The 22,954-nt window shown below is 45.7% G+C and overlaps 1 protein-coding gene and 1 pseudogene across 1 annotated transcript; one reads left to right on the forward strand and one right to left on the reverse strand.

The window, feature by feature from the left end:
• Nucleotides 1-202: 202 nt before the first annotated feature.
• LOC122738278 lies at nucleotides 203-1,834 on the reverse strand (annotated as a pseudogene).
• A 4,970-nt stretch (nucleotides 1,835-6,804) lies between these two features.
• LOC122738279 (la-related protein 1-like) lies at nucleotides 6,805-13,441 on the forward strand. The gene is made up of 4 exons (XM_043980339.1): nucleotides 6,805-6,814; nucleotides 9,419-11,077; nucleotides 12,697-12,773; nucleotides 12,881-13,441. The coding sequence occupies exons 1-4, from the start codon at nucleotides 6,805-6,807 to the stop codon at nucleotides 13,439-13,441; spliced, it is 2,307 nt and encodes a 768-aa protein (XP_043836274.1).
• The last annotated feature ends 9,513 nt before the right edge of the window (nucleotides 13,442-22,954 follow it).

The following is a 22,954-nucleotide window of genomic DNA, read 5'->3' on the forward strand; positions in this document are numbered from 1 at the left end:
GAGATAGTCGAAAATCAAAACATGATGCAACATTCAGGAGTCTGCTGTCCTATTTGATGCAAGAACCAAGCAGAGTTCTCTAAATAAACAAAGAAATGAATTAGGTGGAAAAGGGCTGCTCCCAACACTTGGCTTCTTTCTTGCCCCTTCATTCTTGGTAGCAGTTTCTCAAAAGGCCACCAGTCTTAAGTGTCTTCTTTGTCTAGAGATCCACAGAGGAGAGTTGTAAGAGTGCACTGGACTCCACATATTTTGATGGGTCTGTTGAGAAATGTGTCTGATAAGTGGGCATTAATCTTTTCAAACCCTGAGTATATTTTCTTTGTATCTCATCATTGAGAATGTGTGCAACATGCTTGGAAAAAAATCTTTTCACTTCCAATTCTGGCATGGATAGCAACCATAGTGACTCCAAGAGTCTAAGGAGCATTTCCAATGGCCATCTGAAGATAAGCATCATTGAACTCTCTGCAACTTGAATTTAATAATGTCTGTTATGGATTCTTTAATATCGGCAAGAGGTGTTCTTTTGTGTAGTTTTCTGAAAAGTGGGTTCAAATCAGCTTCCGTCTGCTTGTGAGTGGCATTGGTGAGCTTGCCCTGCACACTGCGCTTTACAGAATCTTCTCTGGCATTGAGTTCTTTAGCCCAGACTCCAAGGAGAAACTTCAGAACTTTGGTTATGATCTCCTCGTCTTGATGATCACCCCCCTCTCCTAGGGACTCTCCCAGTGCCTCTAATTCTTCCATAGTCTTGCTTTTCTCATGGACTTTCAGATCACTCTGTGTGTCCTCTTCTCCTGGTTCTTGCCCACCAACAAGTTCATTCAGGTATTGTTGAGTAGTCGTATCCAAAGCTGCCTTCAAGTCATTCCTCAAACCCTTGTTAACCTCTGGTGTGAGCTTCTTGATCTTTCTTGTTTGTTTGTTTTTGCAGGGCAATGAGGGTGAAGTGACTTGCCCAGGGTCACAGAGCTAGTAAATGTCAAGTGTCTGAGGCCGGATTTGAACTCAGGTCCACCTGAATCCAGGGCCGGTGCTTTATCCACTGAGCCACCTAGCTGCCCCTTCTTGATCTTTCTTAAACGCTGAAATGCATCATCATCCGTTTCTCCAAACAATCGAACCGATTCCCCTCTTTCTCCCAATCGCCTGATGACTTTTTGCCTTGAAAGAGTCACCTGCCATTTTTCCTCTGCCAGTTCTAGTTCGAATACGGGATTGGATGAAATTAATGGTTTCTGATCCTCCTCTTTGGAGCCACATCTTCAAAGTATGCCTCCTCTTCTTTTACTTTCCCCAAACAGCTTTTTGTCTCCCCGCTCCCGCCGCCCCCCTCCCCTCCCCGCTGCCGCTTCTGAGAGATCTCCTCTTTGACGATAACTGTCTACCAGCTACAGGCTCGGCTGACCCTCCGATTTCCACCTACTGGAGATTCTCCGTGAGCTCGCGAAGGGCTTCTCTGCAGTTACTTCTTCCAGGCTTCTTGCCACAAATAGGACAGGATCTCCTCTCCAGTGAAGGAATGAAGTGCAAAGACATTCAAACCAGAGAGATGCCGCAAGGAAGCTTTTCCAGCATGATTTTCACCCCGGTGTTCAGGGCAAAGAACAGGTGACTTAGGAAAAGAATCCTGCTTCCTATCCTCTGCTGGTGGGTGGCTGGCAGTCTTCCTCGGGAGAGTCAAGAGACCACCTCCAAAATGGTCAGAGGGGATGGAAGAGCACTAAGACTTGATATCTTCATACCGTTCCTTCAAGTTCCCACGAACAGAAACCAAGAGCCCTGCCTCCTTTGGTTTTCTGGAAACGCTCTCTGAAGGCCAGCTCACCATTCAAAGAGGAAGACGTCCCTCCCAACGAGTCTCCTAGGTGGACTAAAACCACCACTGGCATGGGAGGGTGGGCCCTCTTACCAAGTCCTGGGGAACAGTAGCTGTGAAGTCTGATTTCAGTTGTAATCTAAGAGCTCAGGAAAAGGAGGTGTGAACTCGGTCTTTGATGCCAATCCCCCACCCCAACAACTGAAACACATATTTCCTAGAAGGAAAGTGATACTGGTCAAAACATCCTAAACAAGCCTGCCAAGAGGAATGCTAGGAAAGGCTGCAAATGAAAAGTGCAGAGAGCTGCTAACTTGTCTTTTAGTTAGAAGGAAATCCTTCAACTCTGAGCTGCCTAGATCTGTGAATTCACCAGTACAGTCCTTATTCTCCACAGTTCTGAAACCTTGTTTGAAGAGATTTGGATCTGAATGAAGAGAGCTGTATGAGAAAAGGACAAGGCTTCATTCAGCTGAAATGTCACCAGAGCCTTAGCTTATGGCCCAAGGACTGCAAGAAATTCTCCCTCCTGAAATTCCTCTTTCCTCACATTTCCATTTCCCCCAACTGACACCAAAGAGAATGGAAGCAACCTTGGCCTCTGTTCTCACTTCAGTGACATTCACAATTCCTAGGTCACTGACTTTTCAGTGACCTAGGCCACTTTCTAATAGTCTCATGTGAAGAGAAGTTGTCTATCTGCTTGGGTAGAGAGAAGGTCTTCGGTCTGAGCTCCCTAAACTCGGGAGACCACAAGGATGAGTTTAACAACACAAACCTATAAAACCTCCCTGGTACCTCCAGATTGTTGTGAGAACTACATGGCACAAAGTAGGAAAGGTGTTTTACACACTTTACATTATTTTTGTGTCTTTCAAGGATTCTTTCTTTTTTTTTTTTCAAGCTGAATGAAGCCTTGTCATTTTCCAGCCCTCTTCATTCAGCTCCCATACTTACCAAAGAAAGCTTCAGGACCATAAGGATAGTGACTGGAATTGTGAATTATCTCATCTAGGCAACTCCCAGAAGAGGACACTCTTTCTAACTAATGAGGCAAGTTCACATCTTCTCTGCACTTCATAGGCTAAAAGGCTTTCCTGCTACTAGGCTTATTTAGGATTTTTTCTCCAACATCAACTTTGTTGTTGCTGTTATTCATTCTCTTTTCAGCTATTTGATTCTTCACCCCCCATTTGGGGTTTTCTTGGCAAAGGGAATTGAGTGGTTTGCAATTTTCCTTCTCAATCTCATTTGACATATGAGGAAACTGAGGTAAACAGGGTAGAGTAACTTGCCCAGTGCCACATAACTAGTAAGAATCTGAGGCCAGCACTGGCCCTGGATTCAGGAGGACCTGAGTTCAAATCCATCCTCAGACACTTAACAATTACTAGCTGTGTGACCCTGGGCAAGTCACTTAACTCCAAATGCCTCACACACATACAAAAAAAGAATCTGAGGCCAGAATTGAAGCCAGAAAGATGAATCTACCTTTTTCAAAATACTGCCCCTACTACCCAGGTGCCCACTGTCAACTTATCTTCTAGCAAATTGTTGTTTTGGTTGTTGGGGGACAGGGGAACCAGAGCTAAAGTCCAAGTTAACACCTAATTTAACTGAACACTTAGGTAAGAGGCCCCATCCTTTAATGACAACCTTGTTGTTAGCTCACTTGATAGACTTAAGCCTTTGGAGAAGATACTTATTCCTAGATACATTGTGAACCTGCCTTCTGAATGCATCTCCAGGAAAATAAAAGTAGGTAGGGCTCTTGGTTTCTATTGGCTGGAACTTAAAGGGATGATATAAATATCCCAGGCCTCAGTGTGCCTCCATTTCTGTCTGACCTGTTGACTCTGCAGGGAAGATGGCTACCAACCCAGCACTAGAAAAGAAGAAGCTGAATTCTTTTAGTAAGTAATGTGCCCTTGGTCCCCAAAGCCTGGATGAAATCCAGGTACTTTTCCATGGCGATGATGGGAAAACTCCTGTATGGTATTTCTATGGTTTGATTGGATTTAAACTTCATTTCTTTCATTGAGGGGATAGTTTCTGGATTAGTTTTAGAAGAATTTTTACCAGTTCAAATTTCCCCTCAGGCTTCTGCTCTAGTACAGAGTTCCATTTCCTTGGTCCAAAAAAAATGGTCATTGAATGAGCTAAATCTTTCACTGTCTATTGTAACCCTGTATAGTTAAATGTGAAACAGTCCATTGAGATTCACTGTATACTGGAATCAAGCTCTATTTTCTTTCTTTTTTTTTTGTGGGGCAATGAGGGTTAAGTGACTTGCCCAAGGTCACACAGCCAGTAAGTGTCAAGTGTCTGAGGCCGGATTTGAACTCAGGAACTCCTGAATCCAGGGCCAGTGCTTTATACACTGCGCCACCTAGCCGCCCCCTCTATTTTCTTTTGATAGTACTTTCTTCATAACTCAAATCTTCTTGTCTATTTTTATACCAATTTGCATATTACATCACCCAAGGAGAATAGAAAATCCTAAAAGAATTGGTTAAGGAGGGGGGGTGTTTTTGGAGGCAAGTGCTTTCTGTCCTTAGGCTTGAGTTCAGTGTTTCTACTTGTAATTTGGGGGGAAAATAAATTCTACATAAAGGGAGGTGCGTGCGTGCGCAGTCACATCCAAGGAGCAAATCAAGGGATTTGGCACTCACTTCATGGACCACCTAAAGGAGTATCACATCAAGTAGAGTTTCCTTTACTTCCTCAGCTAGGCCTATGGATTTTCATCATCTTTTACTTATAAAACCCAGGTTTCCCCCAAGGACATCAAGGGTTCCAGCATTCCCTGCCTAGTTTGTTATATCAAGGATCAGGAGGAGGCCAGGCTGATGGAGAAGAATGACAGGGTTCTCTGTAGGAGCTTTTCTCCATCTCCAAGAAGGGGAAGGAGCTAGTCAGGAAACTTACTGAATGTAAATAGGTTCTGATCTGCAAGGTGGAGCCAGCATCCAGCTGCTTCAGGGAGGGAGGGAAGCAGTTGCAAGTGGAAATTTTTCCAGGCATCCCAGAAATGGTAGTGGAGCCCCTAGAGAAGGAGAAGGTGAAGGAAAGAAAGGAACCTGAACAGTTCTAGACAAGCCTCAAAATCCTGCTCAGCTCAAGCCCCCCACCCTGGTGCTCTGACCTTTTTTTTTTTAATAAAGTATTTTTTTTCCCCGTTACATGTAAAGATAGTTCTCAACTTTTGTTTATACAAGCTTTCCAATTTCAGATTTTTCTCCCTCCCCTCTCCCCTAGACAGCAGGTAATCTGATATAGGATATATATATATATATATATATATATATATATATATACATATATATGTATATATATATAACATTAAACATATTTCTGCATTAGTCATGTTATAAGAGAAAAATCAGAGCAATGACAAAAAACCTCAAAATAGAAATACAATAGCACCAAAACCAAAAGAAATAGTATGGTTCATTCAGCATCTATACTCCACAGTTCTTTTTTTCCCCCTGGATTTGGAGATGCTCCTCCATCATGAGTTCCCTGGAACCCTTCTGTACCATTGCATTGGTGAGAAGAATATAGTCCATCACAGTAGGTCAACACACAAAGTTGATGATACTGTGTACAATGTTCTTCTGGTTCTGTTCATCTCACTCATCATCAGTCCACGCAAGACCCTCCAGGTTTCTCTGAACTCCTCCTGTTCATCGTTTCTTACAGCACAATAGTATTCCATTGTATTCATATACCACAACTTGTCCAGCCATTCCCCAATGGATGGGCATCCCCTCAACTTCCAATTCCTTGCCACAACATAAAGAACAGCTATAAATATCTTTGTATATGTGGGTCCTTCTCCCCTTTCCATGATCTCTTTGGGAAAAAGACTCAAAAGTGGTATTGCTGGGTCAAAGGGTATGCACAGCTTCACAGCCCTTTGTGCCCTGACCTTCTTGAAGCCTGCAAGGAAAACAGAGGCTCCAGATTATTAGCAGGTCCTGCTCTTCCCTAGAGAACAGAAGTGCTCAACAGAATGTCTTCTAAACTGGTACTAGGGGATTTGAACACTCTGACTACCCTACAGTGAAAAAAATTGACCAGTACAAGGCTTCAGAACAGTCAGTACTGCCATGGGCCAGAGCCTTGGACAACTTACCTTGCAAGCTAAAAGAAGGGAGAACTCCCTGGCATGGAGGGGGACCCTCACTAAGCTCTTCAACCTCAATACCCTCCTCCCCAGTCACTGGACCTTGGCCACTCTGCAAAAAGAGGAAGATCTCCAGCTTCTCTCAATTCCCCCACCCAACTCCAGGTTCAGCCTCTGGTCAAACATCTCCTTTCCCCCACAACCTTCTTGCATACCTAGGGCCTGTGGCCCTGGACCTGGAGTTCCCTGCCCTCCTCCTCAGCCCTCTAAACTTGGGTAATGCTGGTGTGGAGAATGTTTTTCCTGACCCCTGACTTGGAATTCTGTTCACTGCCTCTACACACGAGCTCATAGCCCTCCCTCACTCCTAAACTACAGCCATGTCACTGCCTGAAGAAGAGGCTGGCATACTAGTTTACAGGTTGACAGGTTGCCATTCCACTACTCCATGGCTAAACCCCTCAGACACAGTCTTGATTCAGCCTCCAGCTCTGGGCATTTGACCTTTGGGGCCTAGGGGTGAATTGTTCTCTTGGTGCAAGCTTAGGAATGGTTGAGAGTATCAGGTTAGAGATATAGGGGGGATGCCCAGCCCCCTTCACTAAGCCATTCTAAGTCATTCTGGGATTGTCACATAGCAGAGTTCTTCCAGGGGGTGAGGGCAAAGGATTGTTGTTAGGCCAAGCTCAGGGTAAAGTTTGTTTGCTGGGCTTTAGCTTTGGAGAACAGGGTATCCCCTAGTAGTAAACAGTGAGAGGCGGTCTTGGCATGGGGATCTTGCCCCAAAGTTAGCCTCTCAGAGCCTTCTTCTTACCAGGTTCTTTTTACTAGTGTCAACTTTCCTTCTAGCAAAATGCCATTGGGTGAGTGGGGATTACAGTTGAAGTTGGAGTTAACACCTAATTATCTAGAGTATTTAGGGAAGAGGCCCTGCCCTCCCCTGTGGGAGGTCCTCCTTCCTCTATAAATGGAGAGCCTGCCTTCAGAGAGCATCTCCAGAAAACCAAAGGAGCCAGGACTCTTGGTTTGTATTTTTCGGAACTTGGAGGTAGGGTAGAAAGATCCAAAGCCTCAGTGCTCCTCCATTAGTTCCTACCATTTGGATCAGATCTTTTGACTAAGGAAGATGTCAACCGACCCACCACCTGAAGAGAAGAAGCATGATTCTTTTAGTAAGTACCCTTTGCACTCAAAACCAGGCTGAAATTCAATTATTTTTCCATGTGGATGATGGGAAAACTTCTCCATGGTATTTCTATAGTGTGTATGAATTAGTCCTTCATTCCTTCAGTGAAGGGGATAGTTTCTGGGTTCATTTTAGCAGAATTTTACAGGTTCAATTTTCCCCTCAGCTTCTGCTCTAGTGTATAGTTCCCAGTTCTTTGACCAGGAGGGGTGGGAGTTGGGTGGAATGGTCACTGAAGGAATGGCTGAGCTAAGTCTCTTACCAGGTCTATTGTAACTCAGTAGAGTTCATTATGAAACAATACATCGAGATTCAAAAGAAACTGGAACTGATCTGTCTCCTCTCTTCTGCTTTAATACCCTTCCTTCTTCAAATTATCCAGGAGATGCTTATGATGTTACTTATTATATCTCCTAAGGAGAAAGCAGACTCATAAAAGAAAGAACTGTCTAGGGGGCAGGATTTTTTTGGAGGGAGCTTAGTTCTATCCAAAATGTTGAATTCAGTGTCTTGCAGTTGGCCATAAATGTATTGTTGAATGAGCCTAAGTGATGCTTGAAAACATTTTTTCACAAAGATTGTTTAAGCAGTTGTTATTGGTGAGAGACTAGATGTGGATAATTTTCTTTTCCTGGGGTCTTGAAAGGCTTATATCCTGCTACTCCAGTTCAGTAGAATATTTGCTGAAATCTTGTGGGGTGGGTTGCCATTAATTTTCAAAGATTTTATAATAGGTCATGAGAGTAAGGTACATATTCTTAAGGTGAGGAGGCAGAAGGGCTTAGTGGATATAGAGCTGTTACTAGAGCTAGAAATAATGGAGTAATTAAAGATATGTCAGAAATACATGCTCTTCTTGTAAAGAAAGTCCCCATCTCAAATAGCAACTAGGTGCCACCTTGGATTTGGGAGTCGGGAAGACCTGAGATGCCACCCCGTCCCTTACACTTATCTGTGTGACCCTGACAAAGTCACTTGAACTCTAGTACCCAAGGTTTTTGTGAAGATAAGATCATATGTGCAAAGTGCTTTGCAAACCTTAAGTCAGTTATATCAATACACACATAATGATAGTTTGTTATTTTGAGTATTTTAAAATAATAAACATTTTTAAGTGTAGTTCTGAGTTCCAAATTCTGCCCCTCCTTCCCTCACTTACCTCCTCCCTCCCTGAGGTGGTAAGCATGTGCAATTAAGTAAAACATTACAAGATTAGTCATTATGTATAAGAAAACTTGTAGAAAAGAAAAAAAAGAAAGTGAAAAATGACATGGTGCAATCAGTGTTTAATCTATCATTTCTTTCCTGGGAGGTGGATAGCATACTTCATCATTAATCCTTTGGGATTGTCTTGGATCATTGTATTGCTGAGAATAGTTAAGTCAATCAGAGTTCTTCATCCAACAATATTGCTGTCTCCTGCACAATGTTTTCTTGGTTCTGCTCACTTCACCATATATCAGTTCATACAAGTCTTTCCAGGCCTTTCTGAAACCATTCTGCTTGTCATTTCTTATAGTACAATAATATTCCATCACCATCATATACCACAGCTTGTTTAGCCATTCCCCAATTGATGGGCATTCCTTTGATTTCCAAATCTTAGCCACCACAAAAATAGCTGCTAGAAATATTTTTGTACCAATAGGTCTATTTCGGTTTCTTGGGATATTTGGGATATAAACTTAGTAATGATATTGCTGGATCAAAGGGTATGCACATTTTTATAGCCCTTTGGCATACTTCCAAAATACTCTCCAGACACCTGGACATATATGAGAGCAGCAATACAGGCTCATTCCAAGGAAAGGGGAGGAGATGGCATCTGGGGCAGAAGGACTCAGAAAGGCCTCTGAGCAGGGCACGTTTGGGCTGAGCTTGGAAGAAAACTAGGGGCAATTTAGAGAACTTCTTGCTAACTGCAATACTTAAAAAGATTGCCATTTCCTCAGCCATTCAATGAAATAAGCACCTACTATGTGCTGGGTCCTGGGTAACAACTGGGTGACTACTCACAACAGACAGAAAGATACAAAGGTAGGCATTTGGCTCTTGAGAAATGACATGGTACATTTTTTGTTTAAAATGTGCACCTTTCCTAGAGGTTTTCTTTTAATCAGATGAAGAAATCTAGCAAAAAGAGAAATACCTCAGCTATTTGTCCTGTCAAGAGCAATAGCAATTTAAAGAAACACCAACTTAGCCCTTTTTATGACAAGGAAACAATAAAATTGAGGACAATTTCTTAATAGAAATCATTCCATTTCTTCTCCTCCCTCAGGTTTGGTTACAAAATCGAAGAGCCAGACAACAGCCGTTCGTGACCCAGGTGGGCCGAGGAAACCTGGTGGCGATCGGGCCCGGATCTGGGCACCGGCGGGGCGGGGAGGTACGCTGTCTGCTGAGAGCTCTGTACCCCCTGCCGAGGAGCTGGCTTCAGTTGGAGAGCTGGGCCTGCCCCCACTGCGGGAGCCGGAGCGTGAGAGAGAGGGGGCCGCCGCCCCTGGTACCCGAGGGGAGCAGAGACCGCTGGCGCCCCTAGTTACCACCGCTACCGGCGCCGAGCCCGCGCCCGCGCCCCTGGGCCACGGAGTGCCCCAGGCGCCTGTGGCCGTGAAGCCCCTCGGACGGCCCTTGGCCCACAAGGCTCCGGAGCCGGGGAGCCTTCCGGGGCCCGAGGAAGACAAAGACGACGCTTACGACGTAGCTGCCCGTGGTGGGGCTGCCTCGCTGGAGCGGCCCCAGGCCCTGCCGCCCAAAGAAAACCCCTGCACCAAGAAGTCTCGCTTCCTGGTGACCGCCGCTCCGGGCCAGCTCGGGTCCCAGAACCTGGCCGCCGCCGCCGCTGCTGCTGCGCTGCCACCGGAGCCAGAACTAAGTTCCCCACAAAATATAGAAGCAGGAATACTCAAGACCCAGACCACCAGCATGGCTTGTGACTTCAGTGACATCACAAATTGGCCAACCCCAAGTGAACTGGGGGACATTGAACGCCAGAAAGTCACCAATCAACCAAAGAAAAAGCCCCAAGACAGAACAGAAAAGGAAGAGAAGACTGAAAAAAGAACCAACAGGGAAAGCAAAGACAACCGTGAAGCAAAGCACAACGTCTCTGAAGAAAATGTCAGTGAGGGAGAGGCGAAGTCCAATCATCGAAGAAAAAGAGCTAATAAGCCCAAGTGGGTACCACTTCATTTGGACGATGTAAGACCTGATAGGCGAGAAAGACGAGGGTCACGGAACAGCTCCAGATCTCAGCCAGAGCCCAATGAGTCCGCACAGAACAACCCACCAACTGACTCACCACGTCGGAGACGTGAGACAGACAACAGAGATGATCAGGATGAAGTTTCCAGTGGAAGAAGTGCAGGTGGTACTATTCCAGGTCGCTTTAGACGTCCGGGAAGAGGACCTGGCTGGGAACGAGGCCGAGACAGAGGCCACCCTCCAAGGACCTTGGAGTATTCCTATGAGTATCCAGAACCACATGGTGAAAGCCCTGACCAGCCATTTCAACCACAACTTTACCCAAACATGATGTATTACTATGATGATGGCACAAGAGTTCAGATATATTCTGTGGATGAAACACTGCTTAAAGAATACATCAAGCGCCAAATTGAATATTACTTCAGTATAGAAAATTTGGAACGGGACTTCTTTCTTAGGAGGAACATGGATGAACACGGTTTCTTGCCGATTTCTCTGATTGCGAGTTTCCCGCGTGTTCAAGCCCTGACTACAAATGTTCATCTCATTGTGGAGGCTTTGAAAGACAGTGCAGAAGTGGAAATCGTGGGCCAGAATATGAGGAAAAAGGTGGCACCAGAAAAATGGCCAATTCCTGACACTGCTCCACGCAATGTGCCACAAATTGACTTCTCTCAGCTCGTCGACTGCCCAGAGTCCATACCGAGCAAAGCCTTTGGCTCACATACTGGTAAGACCTTTTCTTTTTCTCTAACGGTTTACAGCTAGGAAAAGCCATGTGGCCCAATATTTCTGTCCTAGTTAGTTTCCTTCCTTCCTTCCTTCCTTTTTTTGGGGGAATTCAATAGAAAGAGTAAAGTTCATACAATAACTTTTGATGCCCTGAATTTTATTCACGTAATACCATAGAGAGCTACAAACTATCAAAAGCAGGGATCTGAGAGTAAAAGTTGAAACTATATTCTTCACTCACCTCTCATTCGTTTAGATTATTTTCTTACTTTTGGTAGGCTTGAAGTTTCTGCCTAACTGCTTTTGATTTTGATGATTATTTAATCATATTTTTGTAAATGACTAAGGAAAACAATGAGAGGATTTTCAGGTACACCGTGTCACCTTTTTTTTTTTCATCAAGGAAATTTAATGTTGGAATATTCCAGGCGTTTATCCTTGGAAAATATTCTTTTATCCACAATACAGGTGTAGTAGAGCACATGCCCTCAATTTCCCTACCAATGTGCTTCAACATTAACTTGAAAGGGAACAGACCTTGTCTATACTCTGGTTAAAGCAGAATTAGGCACTATCTATAAGGTTAACTTCATTTTGCAGATTAAAAACTCTGACTTCCACTTCACAAACTGCTTTGAGTTAGTTTCCTGGAGTATCCTTAAGGCATGACATCTCAGGGAAAAATGTGTCCTAGAACTTTTTTCAGTCAGTGGGATGATCTTCTGATGTACTTGGGTGTCATGTGAATGGAATATGCAATGGAATGAGTGACTCATTGAAAAGTCTAATCACTTTTGAGGCTATGTGGTCCAACAGATCTGAAACTGGGACTGTCCTCATCTGCCCAAAAAAGCCTACCTTTTCACTCCTATTGCAGGAGTATGGCTCAACACTACAGTGGAGAGTCTGCCTCTGGGAAGGTGGACTAGAGGACTAATGTTTCCTAGATTCTACCCATCAACATGGAAGTGGGCTACATGTGCTACACTTTCCAGGAAGTGAGGGCATCTCAAGTCATCATTCTGGAAATCTAGCAAGTGTGTGTGTTTATGCTGCCTGGCTTGTTTGCATCAGCAGTGATTAATGGAGGTTGTTTGAAGTTTTAAACTGGCCTAAGAACAGGAATTTCAGAGCTAATAGACCAATGTTGTTGCCATGGAAATTACCATTTGCAGGGCAGACAGGAAACAGGTCAGGCAGATTGGGGATGCCATTAGTCTATTGATAATCTTTGCATTATTAATAAAAAAGTAAGATACTAAAATTAGAATTCCTTGTAAAATGTGTACCTCTCCTTGAGGTTTTCTTTTAATCAGATGAAGAAATCTACCAAAAAGAGAAATACCTTACCAACTAGTCCTGTAAAGAACAATAACAATTTAAAGAAACACAGACTGATCCCTTGTTATGACAAGAAAAAGTAAAATTGAGGACAATTTAATAGAAATCATTCTATTTCTTTTTTTTTTCTCACTCAGGTTTGGTTTCAAAACCAGAGAGCCAAACAACAATAAGAGCAGACATCTCTGGCTTCCAACTGCTCAAGGAAACACAGAGAAAGGAAAATTCCCAAATCATGAGAGCCTCTCCTGAACGTCAGCCTTGTGTCCTCCCCAGGCCTATGTCCCAGGGATACTCCAGCCAGTGGGCATCTTCCTGGCCCCTTCAGGGAACACAGTGGCCAGAGAATCATGGTACACACAACTCCTTTTATGGAAGAGTGAAGCCACCACTGCATGGACAGGAGGAAGGCTGGGAGATGAGACAGTTGTCTTCAAACCATCACCCATTGCCTTTTCAGTATATACAGGAGTCCCCACCTCAGCTTCAGCAGCCTCACTCTCAGGAACCACTAGCTCTGCTGCCCTTAGTTCCCCAGACCCCCACCTTCCAGGTACAGCAGCTCACCTCTCCTCTCTACCAGTTACCACAACTGCATCAATGCCAGATGCAGCCATGGCTGAAGAAAGAAGAGCAACCATGTGAATTGTTGCCTTCTTTTAATGAGAATGGACAACCTGAGCCCAGAAATACACCCAAGCTTGGCCTTGGATCTACAGCGGTTTTTCCCGATGATGTGACTGCCACCCTTGGAGACCTGGCTTCACCCCAGGAACATCTGGATACACCCCTACTTGATCTACATGCTTCCCAGGGACATCTGGCTATCCACCATGGATATTTGGGTGCCCAGCAAGGACATCTGTCTCCCCCTCAGGGACATTTGGCACCCCCCATTTATGTTTGCATACCCGCCAGGGACATGTCTCCCCCTCACAGACATCTGGCACCCCCCAGGTATGTTTGGGTGCCCAACAAGGACATTTACCTGCTTACCAGGAATATCTGGGTGCCCACCTGAGAGATCTGACTGCCCAGCAGGAACATCTGGCTACTTCCCAGGGACATCTGGGTGGCCTCCTGGAAGATCTGACTATCTACCAGAAATATCTGGCTGGTTCCCAAGGACATTTTACTGCTCAGCAGGCCCATCTGGCTGCTTACCAGGGACATCTGAATGTTACCCTGGGAGAGCTGGTTGATCTCTTAGGAGATTTGACAGAGATACCAGATGAACTATCTAGATCACTTATTGGTTGTTCTAAAAGATGAATTCTCAAGTAATCTGAGAAATGGGGATCCTTTCCCATTATTTAAGAGAGTCACCATAATAAAATCCTTCATCTTCCTTGTCAGCAATAATAGCTAACATGTACATAGGGCTTGTTCTTTTCCAAGTCCCGCACTAAGCACTTTACAATTATGATCTCATTTGATTCCCACAACAACCCTTGGAGGCAGGAGCTAGTCTTATCCTCATTTTACAGATAAGGAAACTGAGGCAAGTAGAGGGTATGTGACTTGCCCAGGGTCACACAGTAAGTTTACAAGGTTATATTTGAATTGTGATTTATCTGACTATTATTAAAAGCAGCTGAATCAGGGAAATCCTTGGTTTAAGTCTAAGTTTCTCAAACTATAGGTTACAATCCCATAAGGGATTTTGTAACGAATGGGGAGGTCACAAAAAAATTTACACCAGTAAAAGGTTATGTATGCGTGTTTCATATACATATAAATACATACATACACATACACATATGTGTGTATAAATATATATTTCTTTGTGTCCCCAATATGTAGCACAGTGCCTGCCACATAGTGAACACTTCCTAACTGTGCTAAGTCTGGGGGATATACCGACAAAGACAAATTCTCCATCTTGTAATTGTTCTCATATTTACTTAGGATTTACTTGTGTAGAAGTTGTTGCTTCTCTACTAATGCAGAGTAACGGCCCTGGAGTCAGGAGTACCTGAGTTCAAATCTGGCCTCAGACACTTAACACTTACTATCTGTGTGACCCTGGGCAAGTCACTTAACCCCAATTGCCTCACTAAAAAAACCGTTGAGGGGCAGCTAGGTGGCACAGTGGATAGAGCACTGGCCCTGGATTCAGGAGGACCTGAGTTCAAATTTGGCCTCAGACACTTGACACTTAACTAGCTGTGTGACCTTGGGCAAGTCACTTAACTCCAATTGCGTCACCAAAAAAAAAACCAACCAAAAACCAACCAAACAAACAAAAAAACCAAATGTTGAAAACTATCTCTACATGTAACTGGAAAATAATAAAATACTTTTATAATTTAAAAATTTTAAAAAGAAGTTGTTGCTTCTCTTCTATCCTGCCTCCAGTCCATGCCCCAAGTAGAATGGAACTTCCTACTGGGCAAGGAGTTTTCTTAGCCCAGAAAAGAAGTGTCCTTGTACTTAGTGCACACACTTATGAAATAGTCACTCAATAATTGTTCATAGAACTGAATGGGGGAAAGGAAGTCTCTTGAACCCAAGGTGCTTTCATTTTCTTGAGGGTGGGATGGAGGAAAATTCACAGATGGGGAAAATAGCACAGATTGGTGCTATTCATATAGCACCAATTATGTTTGAGGATCTGTGCTAAGCAATTTTTATAATCCTATTTGATACTCATAAAAACCCTGTGTAGGTAGGTGCTATTAACTACATTTTACATTTTGAGGAACCTGAGGCAAACAGAGGTTAAGTGATATGCCCAGGATCACACAGCTAGCAAATGTTTTACACTGAATTTGAACTCAGGTCTTCCTGGTTTCAGGCTCAGTGCTCTATCCCTTGAGTAAAATTAACATTATGCAGTATCATTGCATAATCACTATTACTTTATAATCTGTCCTATTCCCATTTTGTCAAACCTCATTTCTCAGCCTATCTCAAGAGGAGTGAGATCTTCTAGCCTGAACTAAAAAGGCATGGTTGAGGAATGTGATCAGTCTCTAACCACTTTAAAAAGGGACCTCTGCTTCTGCTGGGTCCATCCCCAGAGAATGATGCTCCTGGTTTGCCTTTACTCGTCAAAGTCAGGGGTGATTTGATCTCCAGGGAAAAGGCTGAAGTTGGGGAGGGGGAATCCTGATTGAGGTGATGGGTAGAAGCAGCTGAGTCCCATAAAGCAATGAGCATTTTCATAATTGAATTTCTTAAATAGAGGGCTGTGATCAGTCACATCTGAAAGCCAACTCACTTTCTCCAGCTGTAGCTAATCTTTTTTTTTTTGTGGGGCAATGGGGGTTAAGTGATTTACCCAAGGTCACTCAGCTAGTAAGTGTCAAGTGTATGAGGCTGGATTTGAACTCAGGTACTCTTGAATCCAGGGCTGCTGCTTTATCCACTGCACCACTTAGCTGCCCCCTAGCTGTAGCCTAATCTAAAGGATTTTCTATTACTGATCTCTCCCTCCCCCTCTTCAGGTCTCAAGTCATTTCATTCCCATTGTGATCACTGACCTCATCGAAGAGGGACAGTCTGACCCAGTTTACTAACAGTTTTCTTGCATGGATAATTTGTCTCAGTGTACCTTTGTTGTATTTTTACTGGCCACACCATTGAATTGAAAATGGAGGGATACAAAGTAATATCTGAAGAGTGTCCTGCTATCGTAGGGCCATCAGCTAAGGGGTTTCAATTTATTAAAGCCTTGTAATTTGCAACTCAGGCTTTTTCATTTTATTTTTCTGTATCAGTTATCATTTTTCAGTTTCCAGCCTTATGATATGGGGAGAGAGATAGGAGAAAGCACGTGGGTCCTTAGGATTCCTCTGTAAAGAATTACACTCTCGCACAAGACCTAATCAGGAATAAGAGAACAGGTTTATTGGGGTACAAGAGAAACCGGCCAGGAGGAAGGTTTTGCCAGAACAAAACGCTTTCCCCCAACTGACTTGTGGGGTGCCATTTTATAGGGTTTCGATGGGGGGGTGGGTAAGAGTCTCTTATTGGGTGAGGGGCTGGTGGTCTTCCCGAGTTGCGCTGTGGTAGGAAGAATCCCTCGTGAGAGATCTGGTGGTGGGTGTCAACTTTGTCCTGATGGGTCTAAGCAGTCTGCTGATGGGTGGTTCCAGGTGGTCTTCTCCTGGATTACCTCATCCAGATGCTTAGGAGGACTGGAATGTGGGGTGATGGTCCTGGAGCATGCTCAGTTCAATCTGTGCCACTTATCTCTGTTAGGTGAGTGTGTGTGTCCTTGATTGTGTTCAAGGAGAGGCCTACTTGATTTCAAGGGAAAACCCCTGAGGTTTCAAGGAAAAGGTTCCTTGAACCCCCCAGAGAATTGTTGGGGTGACCGGGGCCCATAATCCTCCCATGACATTCCCCCCTTCTTATATCTAGGGGAAAAGGGCGGTGGTCTCATCTTCTGTAACTGCTTCCTGCTGGTTATGGATGTAGAGATGTCCCTGAATCATTGAGGGTACAGCAGAAGTCATTATGGGCCTGGTCCAGGGAGCGAAGAGGCATGTAGGCCAGGGTAGTGGCTGCCATAAGGTTGAAAGCCTTGAGTCTGCTTGAGACAAATTTAACAAAAAGGTTAAAGAGACAAGGGCCAAAGATTAGAAGAACAACAACTAATATCACTATCGGAATAAAGGGAGTGAACCAAGAAAGGAACCAAGAACTCCAGGAACCTGCATGAGGAGAGAAAAGCTGCTCACGTGTGTCCCTCATCCAGTGAGAGATAACATAATAAAGTGATAGTGAGGGGAAGGTACACCGATGATGGTACCAGACCAGTCGCAGGCTGTCTCAGGATCAGCTCTTTCTTTTAAATAGATACTTCAGGTCCTCGACTGGTTCGCATGAATATTCAGCTGTGTCTTCTGCATCAGGTGCTATAGGGACGAAAGGTTTAATCCGAGAAAGATGAGTCCAGGAGTGCTGCCCCTCCAGTTTTACTGCTGTAGGGGTAGACAAGATTACCCGATGAGGCCCCTCCCAACGAGGGGTTAGCTGGTCTGAGGCCCTGCCTGTGTCCCAGACTTTAAGGAAGACTAAGTCTCCTGGCTGGGCAGGGTATTGGATGCCCGAGTCATCCTGAGGTGAAGGTTTAGGCAGTATTTGGTCTGCGTATTCCCGTATGGCCTGATGCACAGACCCTAGCTGTCTGGAAAAACTAGTAATAGCATGAGTGTCTGGGTCGAGGAGGGGATCCATTACAAGGAATGGTCTACCATACATGAGTTCAAAAGGGCTCAGACCCAGCTTAGCCCTAGGGGCCATCCGTACTCTAGTCAGAGCAATGGGGAGTGCCTGGACCCAATCTATTTTTGCCTCTGTACAGATCTTAGTAAGGGTTGTTTTTAGAGTTTGGTTCATGCGTTCTACCTTCCCTGAGGACTGGGGATGCCAGGCAGAGTGAAAGTGGTAGGTAATGCCTAATGCCTTTGTTATGAGTTGAGTAACTCGAGAGGTAAAGGCAGTGCCATTATCACTCTGGAGAGATTTGGGTAGACCAAATCGGGGAATAATCTCATTTAAGAGGGCTTTGGCTACCTCAGAGGCTTTCTCTGATCTGCTAGGGAAAGCCTCCACCCAACCAGTGAATGTATCAACAAAGACCAGGAGAACTCTATATCTCCGGCATGTGGGCAGATGAGTGAAGTCAATCTGCCAGTCCTCTCCTGGGAGCTCCCCCCTGTGCTGGACGGGCTTCAAAAGGGAGGGAGGCTTTAAGGCTCCACCTGTATTAGTCTGGGCACATAGGGAACATCTGTGGCAGACTTCCTCCACAGCTTTGGTAATGCCCTTCCTGGTGAACAGAGTTTTAATTAGGGTAGTCAAGGACTCCCTTCCCAAATGCGTGGTCTGGTGCAGTCCTGAAGCTAACTTCCAGACCATGTTGCCTGGAAGGAGGAGCTGACCTGAAGGAGTCTTGTACCACCCTGTGGCTTCTAGGATAAAGCCCTGGTTACTAGCAAAGCTGATTTCCTCTTGAGTATAAGAGGGAGAAATCCCTGGGGGAAGGGAAGGGTGGAGGGGAGCTAAGGCAAAGGCGTGGTGGCCCTTTCTGGCTGCAGCCTTTGTGGCATGGTCTGCTCTCCTGTTTCCCTGAAAAATTGAGGAATCTCCCTTTTGGTGCCCCAGACAATGCATCACGGCCACCTCCCGAGGTAGGGTTACTGCCTCAAGAAGGTGCATTATTTCTGGCCCATGTTTTACGGGGGAGTTCTTAGAGGTCAATAATCCCCGCTCTTTCCATATGGCCCCATGAGCATGGAGGACATGGAAAGCATACTTGGAGTCGGTATAGATATTAATTGACCTGCCCTTAGCCAACTCTAAGGCCCTCGTGAGAGCAATCAATTCTGCCTTTTGAGCAGAGGTCCCCGGAGGGAGGTTCTTTGCTTCTATAGTGTCCGTAAGGGAGACCACAGAGTATCCCGCCCTTCTCTCTCCACCTTCAACAAAGGAGGAGCCATCGCTAAACCAGATTAGGTCGGGGTTGGATAAGGGCGTGTCCCGCAGGTCTGGGCGGCTAGAGAAAGTGTGGTCAATTAAGTCTATGCAGTCATGGTCAGTACTGGCACTACCTTCAGGGTGTGGGAGAAGGGTAGCAGGATTTAGGGTTCTGCATACTTGTAAAGTGAGCCCTGGGGTGTCTAACAAAAGAGCCTGGTATTTAGTCATACGCCCAGTGGTAAGCCATCGGTGTCCCCTATCCTCCAGAATGCTGAGGACCCGATGGGGAGTATGGACCTCCAGAGGCTGGCCTAGAGTTAGCTTTGAGGCTTCCTCAATCATTAGGGCAGTGGCCGCTACGGCTCTTAAGCATGCTGGCCAGCCCTTAGCTACATGGTCCAACTGCTTGGAGAAATAAGCGACAGGGCGAAGATTAGATCCTAAGGGTTGGGTGAGCACGCCTAAGGCAAACTCTTTTCATCTACAAAGAGGGTGAATGGCTTCTCAAGGTCTGGAATGCCAAGAGCAGGGGCTGAGATAAGTTCTTTCTTAAGATTCTTAAAGGCCTGCTCCTGCTCTTTCCCCCATTCCAGTGGTTCCGAGTCGGGGCCAGCCATGGCCTCATATAGGGGTTTAGTAATTACCCCAAAGAACGGGATCCACATGCGGCAAAACCCAGCCATTCCCAAAAAGGTACGGAGTTGCCTTTTTGTTGAGGGAGGGGGAATGGATAGGATAGCCTGTTTCCGGTCAGGGGTCAGAGATTGGGAGGTAGGGGTTAATATATGCCCAAGGTAGGTTACAGACTGGGAAACAAGCTGGACCTTTTTTGTTGAGACCTTATAACCCCGCTCCCCTAAGAAATTTAGGGTACATATAGTATCCCTAAGACATGTTGCCTGAGAAGGACTGCAAATGAGGATATCATCTACATACTGAACAATGGAGCTGTCTCCTAAGGATAAGTCACTCAGATCTTTCCTGAGGGCGTTCCCAAACAGGTGTGGGCTATCTCTAAAACCCTGGGGAAGCACGCTCCAAGTTAGCTGTTGGGGCCCAGGTTCCCCTGGAAAAGTCCATTCAAATGCAAAAAGATACCAACATTCTTCCCTTAGGGGAATGCAAAAAAAGGCATCTTTAAGATCAATTGTAGAAAACCAACCAGAGTTGCCCGGAATCTGAGTTATTAGTGTATATGGGTTTGGAACAAGGGGGTGCAATGGAGTCACACTCTCGTTGACCGCCCTAAGATCTTGTACCATTCTCCAAGACCCATCCGGTTTCTGAACCGGAAGTATCGGGGAATTACAGGGAGAATTACAGCGAACCAAAAGTCCATGAGCTAGGAATTTCTCAATGAGGGGCTGGAGCCCCTCCCTAGCTGCCTGAGAAATGCGGTACTGCTTTTTGTTTGGATAAGAGGCAGAAGGCTTGAGCTGTACCATGATAGGATCTATTTGTTTTGCCCTCCCTGGAATTCCTACATCCCAGACTTCTTTGTTTATATTTTCCCACATTTCTAATGGGATGTTATCCGGTCTGAGGGGGACAGGTGCCCCGGGGAGTAAAGGAAGAAGAGGTATTAAGGTGAATTGCGACCCCAGCTTCCCCATAATGTCTCTCCCCAGTAGGGGGCAGGGTGAGGAGCTTAGAATCAGAAAGGAGTGTTCGAATATACGGTCCTCATACGCACATGTTAAAGGCAATGTCTGCCTACATTTTAGAGCTTTACCCCCAATTCCCACAACCTTATGCCTTGATGGGATAGTGGGTCCTGCGTGACAGATTAAAACGGAGTAGCTGGCCCCAGTATCTATTAAAAAATTAATTCTTGTCCCAGCCACCTCCAATATCGCCCGGGGTTCCACCATGGAGAGTCTTGTTAGGGGCTGGCCGGCCCCCGGGCACCCTCAGTCCCGGTCCACTGGGGACGGGACAGTTGGGCACTGGGTTTTCCTACGGCCAGACCCCTGGGGGCAGTTGCGAGACCAATGGCCTCCTCGATGGCATTTCGGACACGGAGAGGTGGGGAGATTGTTCCCTTTGGAGAGGCACTCTCCTTTCCAGTGTCCCGGCTTGCCACAGTTGAAACAATTGCCCCTACCTTGGCCACCTTGAGAGCTGATGGCTGACCTCATGGCTGCGGTTATGAGAGTGGCTTGCTCCATCAAGCGTGCTCGATCCTTCTCTTCTTTCTCTGCCGCTATCGCAAGGTCCCTGTTATTAAAAATCTTAAAAGCAGCATTAAGGAGCTTTGAGGTTGGGGTTTGAGGGCCCAATTCCAATTTCTGGAGTTTCCTCCTAATATCAGGAGCAGATTGGCCAATGAAGTGCATATTGAGGACAGTTATCCCTTCCTCCTTTTCTGGGTCTAAGTTCGTGTATTTCTTCATAGAGTCCGCTAAACGGCTCATGAAGACAGCAGGATTTTCATCAGGCCCTTGTGTCACCTCCTTCACCCTTTCGTAATTAACCTGTTTCTTGACCCCTCTTTTCATACCCTCAATGAGACAAGTAACCATGTGGTCCCTACGGGCTCTATCTTCCCTGTCGTGATAGTCCCAGCTGGGATTGCCTGAGGGTACTGCCACCATGCCTGGGGTTCCTGCCCAGGTGCCAGCCTGTGCATATTCATCACTGGCTTGTATAGCCAGGTCTATGATTCGCTTTTTCTCATCGGGGGTACAACAGCCCCCAAGGATAACTTGCAAGTCAGACCAAGAGAGGTCAAACTGCATGGTCACAGACCTAAAACCATCTAGAAACTTTGTGGGGTTCTCTGAATAACGCCCTAATTTCTCCTTAATCTGATACATATCACCCATTGAAAAAGGAACATGGACCCTAGTTGTAGAATCCCCCATGGGGACTTCCCGTAAGGGGAGCAGGGGGAATGGTGGGGATACAGGAGCAGGTGGAATTGGTATGCAGATTTCCTGAGGCCTGACCAGGCTAGAAGGTCGATTAGGACCGGGTGTGGTTGATGAAGGAATGGAGATAGCCACCTGTGGGGAATCGGGTGGAGGGAGAGGAGCTGAGAGGGTAGTCTGATCAGCGGGAGAAGGGTCACATGGAGGGAGAGGAACGGAGGTAGTGGATGGGGGAGGGGTGGCCATCGTGGGTAGAGGTGGAGCAAATGGCATACCAGGTAATGCAGATGGGAGCAGCTGTATGGGAGACAGAGGAGAGTAGGGAACAAACTGGGCAGGGTGGGGGAAATATGGGGAAGGGTACTGAAACCCCTTCCAAGAGTCGGCTGAGAAGTTCGGAAGGGAGGGGTAAAGAGGAGGGGGTGGGGAGCAAGGAGTAAAGGGAAAACCAGGAGGAGAAGAGGGTGGTGTGGCCTGAGGGGAAGGAGTAACAGGGGAGGAAGACGAGTCAACCCGTTCCTTAGACTTGTAAGGATTCCCCATTAATAGGGCATGTCTAAGAACTGATCTGATACCTGAACCCCCTGTGAGGAGAAGGCCTTTTTACGGTTATCCTGAGCCTTCTGAGATTCAATTGGCCTTGCTGGGCATATCCTACTCTGTTCTTTTGACTTCAGGCTTAAAATCATAAAGGCCGATATGTATGGAATCTCTGTCCATCTCCCTTCACGCTTACAAAACTTGTCCAATTGCAAGATGGTATCATGATCAAGGGTGCCGTGTACAGGCCAGTTTCTTTCCATTCCTAGTGGATAATGTGGCCATAAATCGTTACAAAAATGTATCATGCATCTTTTTCTCAAATTTGTAAGTTCTAGCTTATTCCAATCTTTTAGGATGCATTCCAGAGGAGAATTTTTCGGAACGCTCACTCTCTGCCCCATGGGCCTAAGGTCCGTTTAAACCTTTGCCCAGAGAATTCTACTGGTCTGAACGTGGTTCAGACGACCGGTTAGGCCTCCGGCAAGGGAGGGTAACTACTCTGCCAGTCGCTTGAGAGAGAAAAACCGAAGCCCTGATAAGGGTCTGGGGGAGAGATTATGCCGAATGCGTTCTTACCTCCTCCGGGTGCTGTATGGCGAGCAGAGGGAAATCCAATACCCAGTCACGTTGAAGGCGCCAAATGATATGGGGAGAGCGATAGGGGAAAGCACGTGGGTCCTTAGGATTCC

This window comes from Dromiciops gliroides, chromosome 2 (genome assembly GCF_019393635.1).
Source record: "Dromiciops gliroides isolate mDroGli1 chromosome 2, mDroGli1.pri, whole genome shotgun sequence".
NCBI classification, from domain to species: domain Eukaryota; kingdom Metazoa; phylum Chordata; class Mammalia; order Microbiotheria; family Microbiotheriidae; genus Dromiciops; species Dromiciops gliroides.